Source organism: Rattus rattus, chromosome 11 (genome assembly GCF_011064425.1).
Source record: "Rattus rattus isolate New Zealand chromosome 11, Rrattus_CSIRO_v1, whole genome shotgun sequence".
Classification (NCBI taxonomy): domain Eukaryota; kingdom Metazoa; phylum Chordata; class Mammalia; order Rodentia; family Muridae; genus Rattus; species Rattus rattus.
In genome coordinates, this window is record NC_046164.1 from 1,744,754 (window position 1) to 1,760,269 (window position 15,516).

The window sequence follows — 15,516 nt, forward strand, 5'->3', positions numbered from 1 at the left end:
TTCCCCATCCAGGGCATGACAAGAAGCTGTTAGGAGTCCCTGCTTACTCTGACATGCCAGGTTAAACTCTCTTTCATTCTGATTTGCATTTTGAAAGAAGACTTGTACCTGCTTGTGCTTAGCTTCCTTTTAAACAGTCATCACTTTCCAGTTTGAGAATTTCAGACATGCATGTAACATGTTTTGATCAAATCACCAGCTCTGCCCCCCTCTCCATTTTTCTCATTACTGTGACCCTCAGCACTTTCCATTCCCAACTTCAGAATCATTTTTAACTCAAATGAGTTCACGGAGATTGGCAGCATGTGGATAGGAGTGAAGTCATCTCCTGAAGCCTGACTACTGCTCTCAAGGCTGGTGCTCCAGCTTCTATCTTCCTAGCAACCATAACAAGCCAGTAACTCCTCAGGTAATGATAGAAATTTATACATCCCCTATCCATCCTGGAATTATGGTTGGCTTAAACTTGTGCAGGTTTTGTGCATGCAATCATCGCCACTGGGAGTCATTTCTAAAATGGTTCTGTAATGTTCAGAAAATGGTGTTCTGCCTCAGCCATTCATTACTTCTGCCCATAATACCTGTATTGTGTAATCTCAGTACATTGTTTTATACTTTGGCCCTCCATAGAAGATGCCAGTGGAATGGCTGGTTTCACCTTTTCAGGTTTGATGGCTTTCTAAAGTGAGGACTGAATGAGGTAACTAATCATGAAATTCCTGGAAACTTGTAGTCAAGATGTCTATGGTGTACTATAGGAATACCACAAAACATTTGTCATGCAACTTAAATTGTCAAATCGATTTAGATGAGTACATTGATGAACACTGATATAAAAATTCATTATGTGGAAGAAATAATGATCAGCTACGTATATTAATGCTTTCAATTCTGTAAAGAGAATTCAGAGAGTAGCCACAGTATCATGTCACTGCTTTGTGAGACACTTTAGAATTTTCTAATATCTTCTTAGCATTAAAGACTGAACACACAGTGATCACCTCTTGGTTTATTGTAAACCCTCTATCATAAAAGAGACATTAAACACTCTCGTGTAAACAGAGAGTACTTAACATTTGCTTTCTCTATTTTTTTCTCTTCAAAAATTAAAGGTCATCCAGTTATCAGCCTTGAGCAATGCAAGTTATATTTTAACTTCTTGACTATTGTTTCTTGGATAAAAGCTCAAGCAGTAACAGAAGGGAGCACTCTGTGAACAGAAGGACTTTGATCTTCAGGATGCCTCAGAAGTGGATTTCTGCTCTGCTCCTACTGCAGATAAGTTTCTGCTTCAGATCTGGGAACTGTGGGAAAGTGTTGGTGTGGCCGATGGAATACAGTCACTGGATGAATTTAAAGATAATACTGGATGAACTTGTACAGAGGGGACATGAAGTCACTGTTCTCAGACCTTCATCTTCCATTTTTCTTGATCCCAAAAAAGCATCTGGTCTCATATATGAAACATTTCCTACAAATTCCAATAATGATGAAGTAGAAAAGTTTTTTACCCAGTGGGTGAATATGTGGACATATGATGTACCGAAATATACATGTTTGAGATACTACCCATCATTGAACAAAATGTTCGGGCAATTTTCTGATTTGTGGTTAAAGCTTTGTAGAGAAGTTGTTTCAAACAAACAACTTATGGCAAAACTAAAGGAATCCCAGTTTGATGTGGTTCTTTCAGATGCTGTTGGTCCCTGTGGTGAGCTGATAGCTGAGATACTGCAGTTACCATTTGTGTACAGTCTTCGCTTTGGTAATGGCTATGGAATAGAAAAGTACAGTGCGGGACAACTCTTTCCTCCCTCTTATGTACCTATTATTTTGTCAGGACTAAGTGGTCAAATGACATTCATGAACAGAGTCGAAAATATGCTATGCTTACTTTATTTTGATTTTTGGTTTGAGTCATTTCCTGCTAAGGATTGGGATCCATTTTTCAGTGAAATTTTAGGTAAGTTATGTGATCTCATCAGCAGTGTAAGGGTCCACCTTTCATTTCTCCTTAAAGTCTTCTTAGGGACAAATTTGCCTCTCATGCTGAAATGATTAAATGAAATACAACAGTGTCTAACATTCTCACCAAACCTATGAGAGAGCTTCTATTACTGATGAAAATGAAACAGGTAGCAGCTCTGGTCCAGGGCATTTTAGGAAGTAATAAAGTTACAAATTAATGGGTAAAAGCTTTCTCTAAAGAATTCCGTGTTTATTTTATCATATTTTGCTTTGTTTTATAGGATAGGGTACTTCTCTTATGTGATGTTTGTATGTGTGTTTTATTAATACTTGTATTCACATTGTATGTAAATGAAAATACACATGTGTGCTGTGAAAATGAAGACGAGATGTCACAATTCACTGTCTACTTCTATCTCTTACTAATTTATTTAGTGAGACAAGGTCTTTTACTGAATCAAAACTTTAACATTTGACAGAGTGGCCTGATCAATAGCTCCAGGGACCCAATCAACTTAAATTCACAAGTACAGTTGTGTGTCCTGTGTATAGGTTTTAGGTACCTATATTTAATTGGTATAATTGGCATCCATAGTAAGGTCCTGGTGCAGCTACAGTAAACATTTTGCCAGCTGAACAAGATCACATCCTAAGATTGATAAATTTTAAAGAGAAATAAATTTAATAATAATTTCTATGTTATACAGCATTTGGAAGATTGTTTTGTCTTCTTAGAATCTGCTTTTCCTTAAAATTAAAATGTTGATTCTTTACTTTCTAAAGCATTCCTTCTTTTAATATATGCTTTAATGATATTTTATCCCCTCAAGGCACACTCTAGAATTATGTCCAAGTCTATTTTAAAAAATTATTCTCCTGAAGCTTGAACCCAAAATGTATCTGTTCTGTATTGTCTGCAGTTTCAGTTTCCTCCTTAGGTAAGAAAGCTTTACTTAAGCAAGAAAAAAATCCAATTCTCATAATTTCTTAAAACTTTCCAGGTAAAATTTGTAAATATTTCTACAAGGAAATGTATATTATTACACTGATAGCATGAAGTAAAAGTCAGGTTAGGTGTAAGAATTCTTTCAGGCATTACCCTCAGAATTCTCTTAGAAAACTGAGAGTCAAGAGATAGCTTGTTTTTTGTAGAAACTAACTTTAATCATAGAAAGGTTTTGCCCATGGTTATGCTGAGGTAGCTTTACTCTAGAGGTACAATATCCTTTATATTTCCATCTATTCTTCTGAAGCCTTAGAGGAGCAAAAGGCATGGCTGATACATAGAAGCTCAGCAGATTGCATGAAAACAGGATTGCTGAATTACTCAGGTGACATTAGCATTTCATCTGAGTTTTCCTTTAACAAGCAAATATTAAGTAAACAAAAAGTAAATTACTCTCTAAATAATTATACATTAATAAATATAATTGTTTCATAAGTGCACACTTTGTTTCTTTGAGTAACATTATTTCAACACTTTTCAGACATGTTATTCACATGGCAATACTTTCATTATCATTTGGTTCTTCATCCCCCACTCATCACTCCATTTAGGAAGACCCACGACAATGGTTGACACAATGAAGAAAGCAGAAATGTGGCTCATTCGGTCCTACTGGGACTTGGAGTTTCCCCGCCCATCCTTGCCAAACATTGAGTTTGTTGGAGGACTCCACTGCCAACCTGCCAAACCATTACCTAAGGTAAATAGAGTCTTTGATTTGTGTTTTATTTTGTTTCATTTCAACTGGCTCTACACCATACTTTTAATTTTGTTCCTGTTGAGAGAATTGTTTGTAGGAAAAAGCATCTGGTCAAATAGAACACCAATTTAAAACAGTCACATATGTAAGCATTTCCTTCAATTTATGAAGTAACAGGAGAATGATGGGAAGACAGCTTAATTCAATGATCTAAAAATTGATGCTCTTCCTACAAAAACTGCAAAATGATTAGTGTACACCCAAATAGATTCTTGCCAGACAACGAAACAGCATAAAGTTATCTCTGCCCAAACCACAATATTTAATAATTCATTAATAAACATTGACTGGAATATATTTAAAAGAAATGATTATAATCTAAATAGATTTTTTAAGAAAAATAAAAAACAAATTCTAAAGTCATTGATTTAATAAACACTAACATATGAAGAGAAGTCAAATGACACAGCTAAGAAATATACACGAAAATAAGCCACTAGATTATTTAGAGCAAATTCTAGGACCTGAAAGTATGATGTGTGCAAAGCAGGGGATTTTGACAAACAGATCACACAAAACTTCACAATAGAACACAGAGAAAGAAAGAGAACTGAGAGGTAAGATCACATTTCCTTTAAAATTGAAAACAAATCATCTCTACAAGATGCAGTTCCCAGTTGTATTGCACAGGGGCAAGTCAGGAAATAAGGAAACTATAGGAGGCTAATGTTGCAGGCCCAGTAGCAAAGAAGACAAATCTAGAATAGAATACTGACAGATCTCAGTACATCTAACCATAGTCTAATACTACCAAGATAATATGATGTTTGGAAAATTGAAATGAGTAAAACTAAATATCTCAGGTTTTTAGTGGCTAATGCTGTTAATGATGAGTATTTTCATCACTGTTATTTTTGTTGTTACTGTTAAATTGGGATAGCATTGCTGACAAGGTACAATGGTAAATGAGATTTGCTGGTCATGACATCAGAGGTTTCAAGACTTGGCTCAATTAGTTCTGGTCCTGGGGTAGGATAGACCATATTGGGGGAAGATGTATGTAGAAGGATCTGTTTGAACCATGAAGAACAGGAAGGAGAGACTTGGTTGGATCTCCCCCAAAACAGAAAGCCAGTTGCATGATGTAATTAAGTACGCTTCACTTCTTAAAGTTTTCAAAAACTTCCCCAAAGTGTACCATAACCAGGAACCACAGGATTGCCACTTAGTGTACAGGAGGACACTTGCATTCAACCTAATTGATTTACTAAAACTAGTAAATATCTTATATTTAAAGAAACAATTTAATCTTGCTCAATAATAATGAGAATTTCAACACTCTTAGCATCCTAAAATTGCAAATGCCATTCATAATTATAAAATAAATGTATAAATTTTGAAAAGAGGACAAAGGTGTAAACCTAAAATGTATCTGTGTCAAGATTCTTCAATGGTTTTCTAGCTTAAAGAGAAAGGCATTCCTCAATATCATGAATGTTTGCCTTCAGTGATACATAAGAAACACTCAACATTTCCTTACTTTTAGTTCACTAATTAATGTACTCCTGACCTTAGATCTCGGATTTTTGTAGCATAGGGAATAAAAGGGATACTTTATGCTATTGATGCAGGGTATTTTTGTTTGTCTTTCATTAATTTTTATTATCTCTCTTACACACACACACACACACACACACACACACACACACACCATACCTATATGCAGAAAAACATATAAAACAATATTCGCGTCCACTGAGTCTTGCCCATATGTACATATATGTACACATTTTAAGGGGCAGATCTCTTGGTACTGGGTACACAGTTTAGTGCTCATCTCTGGGGAAGACTGATATTGCTTTTTCTGTCTTCTGACAGATGAGAGATCCCTAAAGCTCTTTGTATAAGGTGGTCCATGGCATCACCTGCCAGAATAACCATAGAAGAATACATATACGACACATGAGCACTTGCCTATGAAAACAGGAAACACATTTAAATTACCCAGTCATTATACCATTATATCTGTTATAAAATGAACATCACAGTTGTAAGACAGAAACAAGATTGCTTTAATGGCTCTTTCCACTGTCTCTCTTCTCTGCTCTCTTGCCCTCTTTCTCTTTGCCCTTCCTCTCTGCATTTCCCTCCCCATTCCCTCCACATGCTTATGGCTGACCTCTATTCCTCTCCTTTTCTACACTTCTTCTCCCATTAAACCTCTCCAGGAAAAAAAAGATTTCTTTAATGACATATAATATGATACTCAATGAGTACTTGTAATTTTATATTACTAACAACATTGAAAATCAAAATATTTTTCATTTATTTTTAATTTGAAAGTATGGGCGTGCCTATATACCACTGGGTGTACAAGCATTGAAGAGGGATTCCTGGCACATGTATAAATCCATGAGTATGGTCTCTCTCCTAGCTTGTGAATTACAGATTGAGGCTACCAAGGTTGGCAACAAAAATACTACCAACTGAGCCATCTCACTGGCCAATTAAACAGTCTTTAATGATTCCTTTCCAAATAAACTTTGAATGTTAATCATTTAGGCTATGCAAAGTAATTTCCCATGATCAAAGGACAATCCCATGTGCATTCAAATTTTGGACATTTTATCCAGTACTTGAAAGATTTGTCAACCTCCATAGAGAAGCATGTAGTGTTCTTAAGATTAGAACAAGGGAAAGAAGAACACAATGAAAATGTGTTCAACAATATAATAATAATAATTGGTAATAATAACTGTGGAAATTACATTTCAAAAACAAAATTGTAACCTAAATTATATATTATAAACTTTATCATTCTGTGTTAAAATTTCTCTATTCAGACTGCAAGGATGACTCAGCAGGCAAACAACTAGCCTAAAAGCCTGACACCCTTAGTTTCATTCAGGGAAATAAACACAAAAAGAGGAAGGACACTGGCAACAGCCCCAGCAGATAGGCAGGTTTCAACAGAAGAGATAAGAAGCTAGCAGAGGGGATTATGGATGAATGAGACAGAGACTAGGGATTGGAGAATCTTGCATATCTGACTGAGTAGCAGCTAGAATGTTTCTTTATTTATACAAATTCCACAAAAGAAGCAAATTTACTATTTTAAAAGAAATACTATTCATAATCATCTTGTCCCTGGACAAGTGTGAAAAGAACAGAGAGAATAAGTATCAACAATCTCAAATCATTTTGGAGTACATGGCCATTTATGACATTCTTCTGAAAGAGAAACACCAAACAGATAAGAAATTGAGTCATTCAAAGCGAGTTCCCAAGCCTTGAACAAGGTGTAGTGGTTGAAGTACAAGTTGTGAGTTGGCCTGACTTAAAAGTTTGAAAGCTTTGCAAAGCTGCAAGTTGACATTTTCTATTCATTTGTTTTCTAGTTTAAATGACCTCACTATAAAAGTGTGAGCCAGTCTCCTCATGAATGACAAATTCTTATATTTCTCTTATGTCAATTTTATTATATATATATATATATATATATTACATACATACATAATCAAAGGTAGTTTTAAGCAAACTACCTTTTTATTTTCTGGGAACAATGTCTGTAGACTACATGTGAGAGGAAGCCTGCATTCTTATCTGTTCACAAATCTCTTATTTTTAAGTTGTTAAGAGGTAGATGTGCCAAGTGAACTCTAGAGCGATCCAACTTTTCATGCTGTTCATATTCTCCATGGCAAGAAAGACTCCTGAGTGGGGGTAGATAAGGTTATTGCTGTGAGAAGAGAAATAATTTTCTAGGAAAAAGACATAAATGAATCCTAATGTATAAAGTCCTCCACAAATATGGAACATAGAGATCAGAAACCCAGGACGAAAACAAGCACAATAGTCAAAGCAGTAACTGGCTCAGCTTTCCTCGACTGTGTCAGAGAGCTGTGCTGGCTCCATGAGTCTCTGTTTAACACTACTGAAGCTTGCCTTTGTCTTCTGCCATTCTCTTGGTTGCTGTTTATATTCTCTCTCTCTCTCTCTCTCTCTCTCTCTCTCTCTCTCTCTCTCACACACACACACACACACACACACACACACACACACACACACATATATATACATGTATATATATATATATATATATACATACATATACACATATATATAATGCTCTCTCAATAAAAGTACGTTAGAATTAATATTTTTGCCTTCCACAATTCCCTGTTTTTCTATAGCTTACCAAATTTTCTTGTGACTTATTTCCTTTAAAAATAGGAAATCAGAGGCTAGAGAGATGACTCAATTATTAAAGAGCACTGGCTGTTCTTCCAGAGGACCTGGGTTCAGTTCCCAGCACCCACATGGCAGTTCACAACTGTTATATAATCAATATGTATAATAATGTTATAAAAAACAGCTTTAGAAAATGATTATAAAAATTGTATTGGTAAATATGACATTTTTGAAAATGTGTTACTAAATATTTTAATACCCTAAATCAACTAAGGTGAAAGATTCATACTGAGTAACTTGCATACATACATTTAATTGAATAGTTTTATATCACTGTCATTTGCATTAAATCACCAGTCACAGAAAATTTAGATGGAAATGAAGAAACGGGGAAAGCATATTCTCTATAGGTTAAAAAATAAATATCAATGAGGATTCCAATTTTCAGATCACTTTATATAATGTACATATGCTCCCCTTGAACATGGGATGACTATGACAGCAATGACTGTATTGAATGTGTTTGACCACTGGTACTTATCATTCCGGTAATAGCTCATTTTTCTCTCAGTATCTAATAACAAATTCAAGAGTGTTTCATGTGTTGTTGGCTTTTGTCAGTAAAACATTCCCTGTATTTACAGGAAATGGAAGACTTTGCACAGAGCTCAGGAGAACATGGTGTGGTGGTATTTTCTCTGGGGTCGATGATCAGGAACATAACACAAGAAAGGGCCAACACAATTGCATCAGCCCTGGCACAAATTCCACAAAAGGTAAAATGGCAACCCAGTGGGAACCAACTTTCTGCTGAGTTTGACAGTGTGGAAAGATCTGATTCAGAGATGTTCCTTTATTCGAAATCAAGTATTATGGTTTGCCTTAGCCAGTTTAAAAATAAGAATTTAAAATGTAGAATGTGTTTTTTAATTGATGATGACACTGACATAAACAAGTGATTACAGAGAAGCATGGTAAGCACAGCAATTGTAAGCAAAACTACACAAAAAATAACTAAACTCAGTCACTTGTTCCTTTTGCTTGAGCCTTGTTTGAATCCATAAATTCAGGAATCCACTTATTCAAACAATGTTTGACATAATCACTTTACTAGCAGATTGTATTGGGGAATATACAGTAAAACATGTAGACTTCCCAGGTTACCCTCCAATATTTAAAAAAAAAAATCTAGAATTACTTAGTTACCATTCAGGAAACATTTTGGATCAAGTGGGGCCAGAGTTCACCATCACAGTTCCTTTATTCCATGTTTGTTAAGAGAAACAAGGCCAGGGCTTCTAAAGAGGAACCTGTCAAAGTCTGACACAGGAAGATGTAAAAGAGAAGTTAGAGTGATCCCTGACGTTATGGTTAACCAACCATACATGATCAGACATCATCCATGGGACTATGGCTCTTAATACTCTAGAGTAAAATGCCTCCCATTTAGGAAGGAATGGAGAAATAAAAAAGAGTCCAGTAGAAATGAGCTTTGTACCAGAAAAGGTCCTTGTGATTCTCTCTTCATAAGGTATATGAAGCTAATTTACCACAGCTGAACTTTAATCCACAGCACTTAGAAACTAGGTTATTGTTTTCTACTGCATAAAGTCACCTATAATGACCAATGCTGGTTTTTGCTGACGTCCCAAATTAAGTTTAAATATCTCATAGGAAACATATAGTAAACATGCAAATGAAGCTCCAATCTGTGAAGGTAGTTTAGGATTTCAAAAATTAGTCCTGTATATGTGATACAATCAAGAATGTGGACCTCTCTGTGCTGTAGAAATGTGACAGCAACCACATCTTGCCAATCATGAAGATGGATGTGGACAAGAATGACAAAGTTGCGGGAGTTTTATGGCCAATGTAAATACCTAGTATCTGTGAGGTTATTCTAAGGATGGTACAGATAGACAACACCATTGTCTGATTTGCCATCATGGCAACTTTCCAGAAACTTCTAAACAGAGAGATTAGTTGATGTGGAATACTTCCAAAATTAATAACAAATAAAAATATAAAAATGCTAAACTCTTTTAAAATAACACAGAACAATGATATATAAACTCTGGGGTTATTTTATTCAGGCATGGATTTATAATTGGAAAATTAGAAGTATTATCATAAGTAAACAAACTTTTTAAAATACATTAATATTTCATTAACTGTCTCATGTGTGCACATAGCTGCACATATCAAATCATGACTACATTCAACCTCATTAAACATACATAGAAACATGGATATTAATACAGTCTATATATCATTTTTATGATTGTTCTTAATGACTCCTTCTGATTTCTGCCCCTGTGCTAAAAAAAGACATTTTTAGTTAAGCAGTGTCTAACTTCTAAAAGACTCTACTTTAAAATTTTAATCCTTACATAAATTATTGTCTAACATCTAACAGGTTCTTTGGAGATTTGAGGGCAAGAAACCAGACACCTTAGGACCCAATACTCGAGTGTTCAAGTGGATCCCTCAGAATGACCTCCTTGGTAAGTACTGAGAATCAAATACTGAAAACACAAATCACAATCAATTGACTGATAGGGACTCACAGACAGAACAAATAATTGGGAGCCCGCATGGGCCCTCTGAATGTTATATTTGTGGAGCTTTATTTTTGGTACTCCTAACAGGAAGCAGGGGCTGTTCCTCCCTAGAGATCTTATATAGCAATTCTAATACTATGAAAGTCCTTAGAAAAGGTGTCCAAGTCAGTTTCATCTCAATTCCTTCGGGCCCTTTTTCTGAAACTTATTATGTCTTCAGCAATATGATCTTATCTTGACCCTCTGAGAGGCAACCAAGAAGGAAAATTTGTATTGTTTGGACAAAGCCCTGAACCGTGCCCCACCCCTCTGGCAACCAAACAACTGTCCACACCACCTCTGTGACACAAATATTTAAAGTGGTCTGTGTCTTTACTGACACTGGGTTCTTAGTTAAGTCTGTGGTGCCTAAGAGCAGCAGTATCACCACACTTGGCAAAACCCCATCCAAATTAATCACACACACACACACACACACACACACAACACACAAACACACACACACACACACACACACACACACACACACACATGGAGAGAGAGGGGAGAGACAAAGAATAAAGACATATAGGGACAGAGGGTGCACAGGCTAGTAGATGGATAGGCAGGCAGGCAGAGACAGAAAAACATTGTGTGTATATACTAATGAGCGAGCCCAATTAGTCAATAAGGAAATAACAATTTTTCCTTATTTCTCCAGTATCTTTAGTTGCATTCTTTACCTTGGGATGGGAAGAGGGTAATAGGATCAGAGAAGCCATGAGGGGCACTAAGAGCTTTATATGTCAACAAGTTAGAACAAACATAGGGTGTTCCCAGACATTCATCTCCTTCATCCAATATGCAGTTTGTGTGTTCAATTGAACATCACTTTTCATCACAAACTACATGCCAGGACATGTACCACATCTGTCATTCATTTCTCAACTACTTCTTCCCTCAACCTTAGCACCACAATAAAGAAAATGTAAGGTACAGATATCTCACTTACTCTCCTATGCACTTAGGTATTTCTTACTCTGAGTTATTAAAGCTATTTAAGCAATTTAATTTAATTTTTATATTTAAAATACCCTGCCTCTTTGATTACTTTATTACACAATTATATTTAAGACTTCAAATGAGTATATTTTCTGGTGTTCTTCTGATCCTAGGTCATCCAAAAACTAAGGCTTTTGTAACTCATGGTGGAGCCAATGGCATCTATGAGTCAATCCATCATGGGATCCCCATGGTTGGCATCCCTTTATTTGCAGAGCAACATGATAACATAGCTCACATGGTAGCCAAAGGAGCAGCTGTTTCTCTAGATTTTCATACAATGTCCAGTTCAGATTTGCTCAATGCACTGAAGGCAGTCGTCAATAACCCCTCGTGAGTATAAACATGTATTTATTTATTTGAATTGTATTGGAACCGAGGACTCTACACATGCATGCTGAGCAAGTATTCTATCACTGTGCTATATCACGGGCCAATTTATTATAGATAATTTCTCATGGGAAGTTCCAGGGAGTAGCAATTAACCTGGAGAAATAACTAATGATGAGGACAAAAAGCTACATTAGACAGCAAGGGATTGTCAATGTGGTTTTTTCTTCTCATTATTTTTGTTTTAGAGTCTGAATTTAACTTGACATATTTCTCTTTTCTCTTTCATCCTGCAAAGCTCAGGAATAACAAAATTGTACCAATACCCCAGACAAAAGTGCTTTTCAATTATTTTACTAGAAAAGAATTAACATAGTTTTAGGCTAATTCAGGTTATTGAAATATAATATATATATATATATATATATATATATATATATATAGGCTCATAACATGAATTTTGGGGAAGCAATAGGCATGTAGTGAAGTTATAGTGGCAAAATGTAACTTTTATTAAAGCTTAGATTCTCAGCATAAGAATTTGTTAGATTTTAATTTTAGGGTAAATATAGTTTTCTATGTTAAAAATGCCTACTGATAGTTGAAGTTGTAGTGTAGTGTAGTAATTGAAGATAGCCACCATTTTTCTTTTTCTTTAAAAGTCTTCTCAAATTTACTTCTGTTAACCAGCAAGTTAACATCTATCTCTAATTCTAATTACATTTAATGCTTCCAATTTTGTCTTTGCCAATATTTTGATTCCATCACTGATCTGTGCTAAATAATAGAACTTTTGACTTTTACTCAATTGATAGCATTGACAAAAACTGATTCCACTTATAAATAGTGCACACTCTTAGGTTTTAAGTTGTGGTTGCCTTTTTGGAAGGATTTTAAACTTTTGAAAAATTTCTTTGAAAGAACGAACATAGCATATTGCTGTTTAATTACCAAGTTTCTTACACAATAATGATTTACTTTCCAAATTACTTCAGAATATGCATTTAGCTAAAGTATGCTTCCTTGTCATATAATTCCCTTCATCACAAATGTTATGCATATACTCCAAGTATAAAAATGCAAACATTTGTTTAGAAATATAATGTTGATAAATCATCAATGGGAAAATTTTAAAGCAAGTTAACTCATATCAAGTATATTTTAATCATTCTAACAAACACTTCCTGAAACAAATTTTTTGTTATAGCTTTTGGAAAATATTTTTTTCTTTTTTATTGGTTATAATATTTGTTTACATTTCAAATGTTGTCCCCCTTCCTGGTGTCCCCTCTGAAAGTCTCCATCCATCCCCCCTTTTCTTTATGGTCAAATGTAAAACATATATATATATATATATATATATCACATTTCTAATGTTTAATAGACATGATAATGGCATTGGAAAATAGTGATTATTTCTTAAATAGGCAATACATTTTGAAGGCTTATGATATACTGAATTTGTCTCCAGTAAATTTTACAACATCCTTGTCTTCGGGCACACCTCCCATATAACAATATGTTACTACTGCTGCCTCTGTCTCAAAAAACACTGTCTTCTCTCTGGGTATTTTATGGCTGCCTTTCTTGACTATATTATAAATAGCAAGAAGGGAAGTTGAACCTATTACCACTGGTTCTGTGTTATGATACAGTACATTAAGCTTTAGACTTGATGAGCAATGTCTATAAACCCTTCCCCATATCTACTGGTACAGTACCATTTAACCACTATAATCAAATATCTCTTCAATGTTTCAATGTAAAATATTAAGCATTCGCAATATTAAAGATCATTACACATAAAAGTACAAAGAGTAATAGCAAGAATCTACTCTATTTCCACTTCATAGCATTACTAATTCTAAGTACTCCAAGAGCCAAAATATTTTTAGTAGTAAATGAAGATGTAGTTTTATTAATTATATTGAACAATTCACAATTAGAAAGTGATATTTATAAAAGGATAAAAAAAAAGTCATCAAAGAACCTACTCTGCCTATCTCAATTTATAATCAATAAGCACTGATAACTGATCGGTACAAATTCCTCATTAATTATCTCAGCTCCTTATCAGCTTTGTCCCGTTATGCATAACAGTGAAAATGGCCTGAATTTGCCATGCATTTCCAAATTTTTCTACTGCTCTGAACTCTTTACACCAGCTACACAAGTAATGGCTTTCTGCTTGGGTCATACTTCTAAACCTCGAAACTAGCTCATTTTGATTTTATTTTGATTTTGGGCCTTGACTGATTACAATATCTTATTTACAAATATCTGTTTCTTTAATAGCATTTCTCCTTATATATATATATAAGCCTGTGTTGAAGAAGTTCTAGCTCATACATTATTTAATAAGATCTTGATGGTGATAGGTGACTACAATCATTTTCCTTATTCTTTCATGTAATAATCTTGATACACACAACTTTATACACATATTTTTTCATGTTCATCCATGTCTGTTGTATTTTCCTTTAGCTATAAAGAGAACGTGATGTGGTTGTCAAGCATTCACCATGACCAGCCTATGAAGCCCCTGGACAGAGCTGTCTTCTGGATTGAGTTTGTCATGCGTCACAAAGGGGCCAAGCATCTGAGACCACTTGCACATAACCTTGCCTGGTATCAGTACCACTCTCTGGATGTGATTGGATTCCTGCTCGCCTGTGTGGTGGCCATTCTTTTTCTTACTGTAAAATGCTGTCTCTTTCTTTACCGACTTTTTGTAAAGATGGGAAAGAATAAAAGGGACTAGGGCTCTTTAAGAAGGAAGGCTCTGATCTGTGGTCGTGATGGGCATGACTATTCCATTTACCACTGAAACTCTATCAGATGCTCCTTGTTTTAGAAGGCATTGAGCTAATTGATTTATCTGTGTGTTCTACACTATAAGTTAAGAAAGTAACCTTTTTAAATCTCTATTTTCTCATGTGAGTTGTTTTCATATTGATTCATCGATGTAATAATGCTGGAATAATGATAGCCACTGAAACACCAATTTGTTTACAGGTAAAGAATAGGAAACAAAGTTTTTATTGTGAATTTTCAGATATCGTTTATAAAATAAAATTGAATAAAATGGACTGTCATTGTATAAAATAAGAAAAAAGAACATGATCCATTTCTAAAGTGATAAGGGAAAATAGACAGGCATATAGATGGATGGATGGAGAGATAGGTAGGTAGATGATAGATAGATAGATAGATAGATAGATAGATAGATAGATAGATAGATAGATAGATGATTAGATGATAGATAGACAGGCAGACATACATAGACAGGCAGGCAGACTGATAGACAGAGAGATAGACAGACAGACAGTCAGATAGATAGCTTTAAAAAGTGACAAGGCAGGTTTTATTGAAACTGCCATAGTAAAGACATAACACAGACAAAGTAACACCACCACTACCAAAGCAAAAACAATAATGAGTATGATGTGAAGTTTTAAAAACACTAAAAGATGAGTAGAGGGAAATAAAGAAATGGGAATCTAAAATGGAGTCTTGGAGTAAGTGAAAAAATATTGCTTAAATATCCTAGCAATGGAAAAAAACAATGTTCAGTTCAGTTCCACAGAAATACAAATACAAGCAATCAACATTAAAAGTCAACCCTACCTCCTTTTAACTCATATTCTATGCATTTTCACTTCAAATACTATTCCTCTTCCTGATTCCTCCCATCCCCACTACACCTAACCCCATGAGGA

The 15,516-nt window shown here is 34.9% G+C and overlaps 1 protein-coding gene across 1 annotated transcript; it reads left to right on the forward strand.

Annotated features, from left to right (window-relative positions):
• Window positions 1-1,239: 1,239 nt before the first annotated feature.
• On the forward strand, window positions 1,240-14,558 carry LOC116912378 (UDP-glucuronosyltransferase 2B7). Its single transcript, XM_032916435.1, has 6 exons — window positions 1,240-1,963; window positions 3,526-3,674; window positions 8,510-8,641; window positions 10,282-10,369; window positions 11,581-11,800; window positions 14,282-14,558. Exons 1-6 carry the CDS (start codon window positions 1,240-1,242, stop codon window positions 14,556-14,558), a joined length of 1,590 nt encoding a protein of 529 aa, XP_032772326.1.
• The last annotated feature ends 958 nt before the right edge of the window (window positions 14,559-15,516 follow it).

Excerpts from the sequence above, each read along its gene's own strand:
- LOC116912378 (XM_032916435.1), top strand. The coding sequence starts at position 1,240 with ATGCCTCAGAAGTGGATTTCTGCTCTGCTCCTACTGCAGATAAGTTTC. Across the intron at positions 3,675-8,509 it reads CTGCCAAACCATTACCTAAG|GAAATGGAAGACTTTGCACA; the intron begins GTAAATAGAGTC and ends CTGTATTTACAG. Across the intron at positions 11,801-14,281 it reads GCAGTCGTCAATAACCCCTC|CTATAAAGAGAACGTGATGT; the intron begins GTGAGTATAAAC and ends ATTTTCCTTTAG.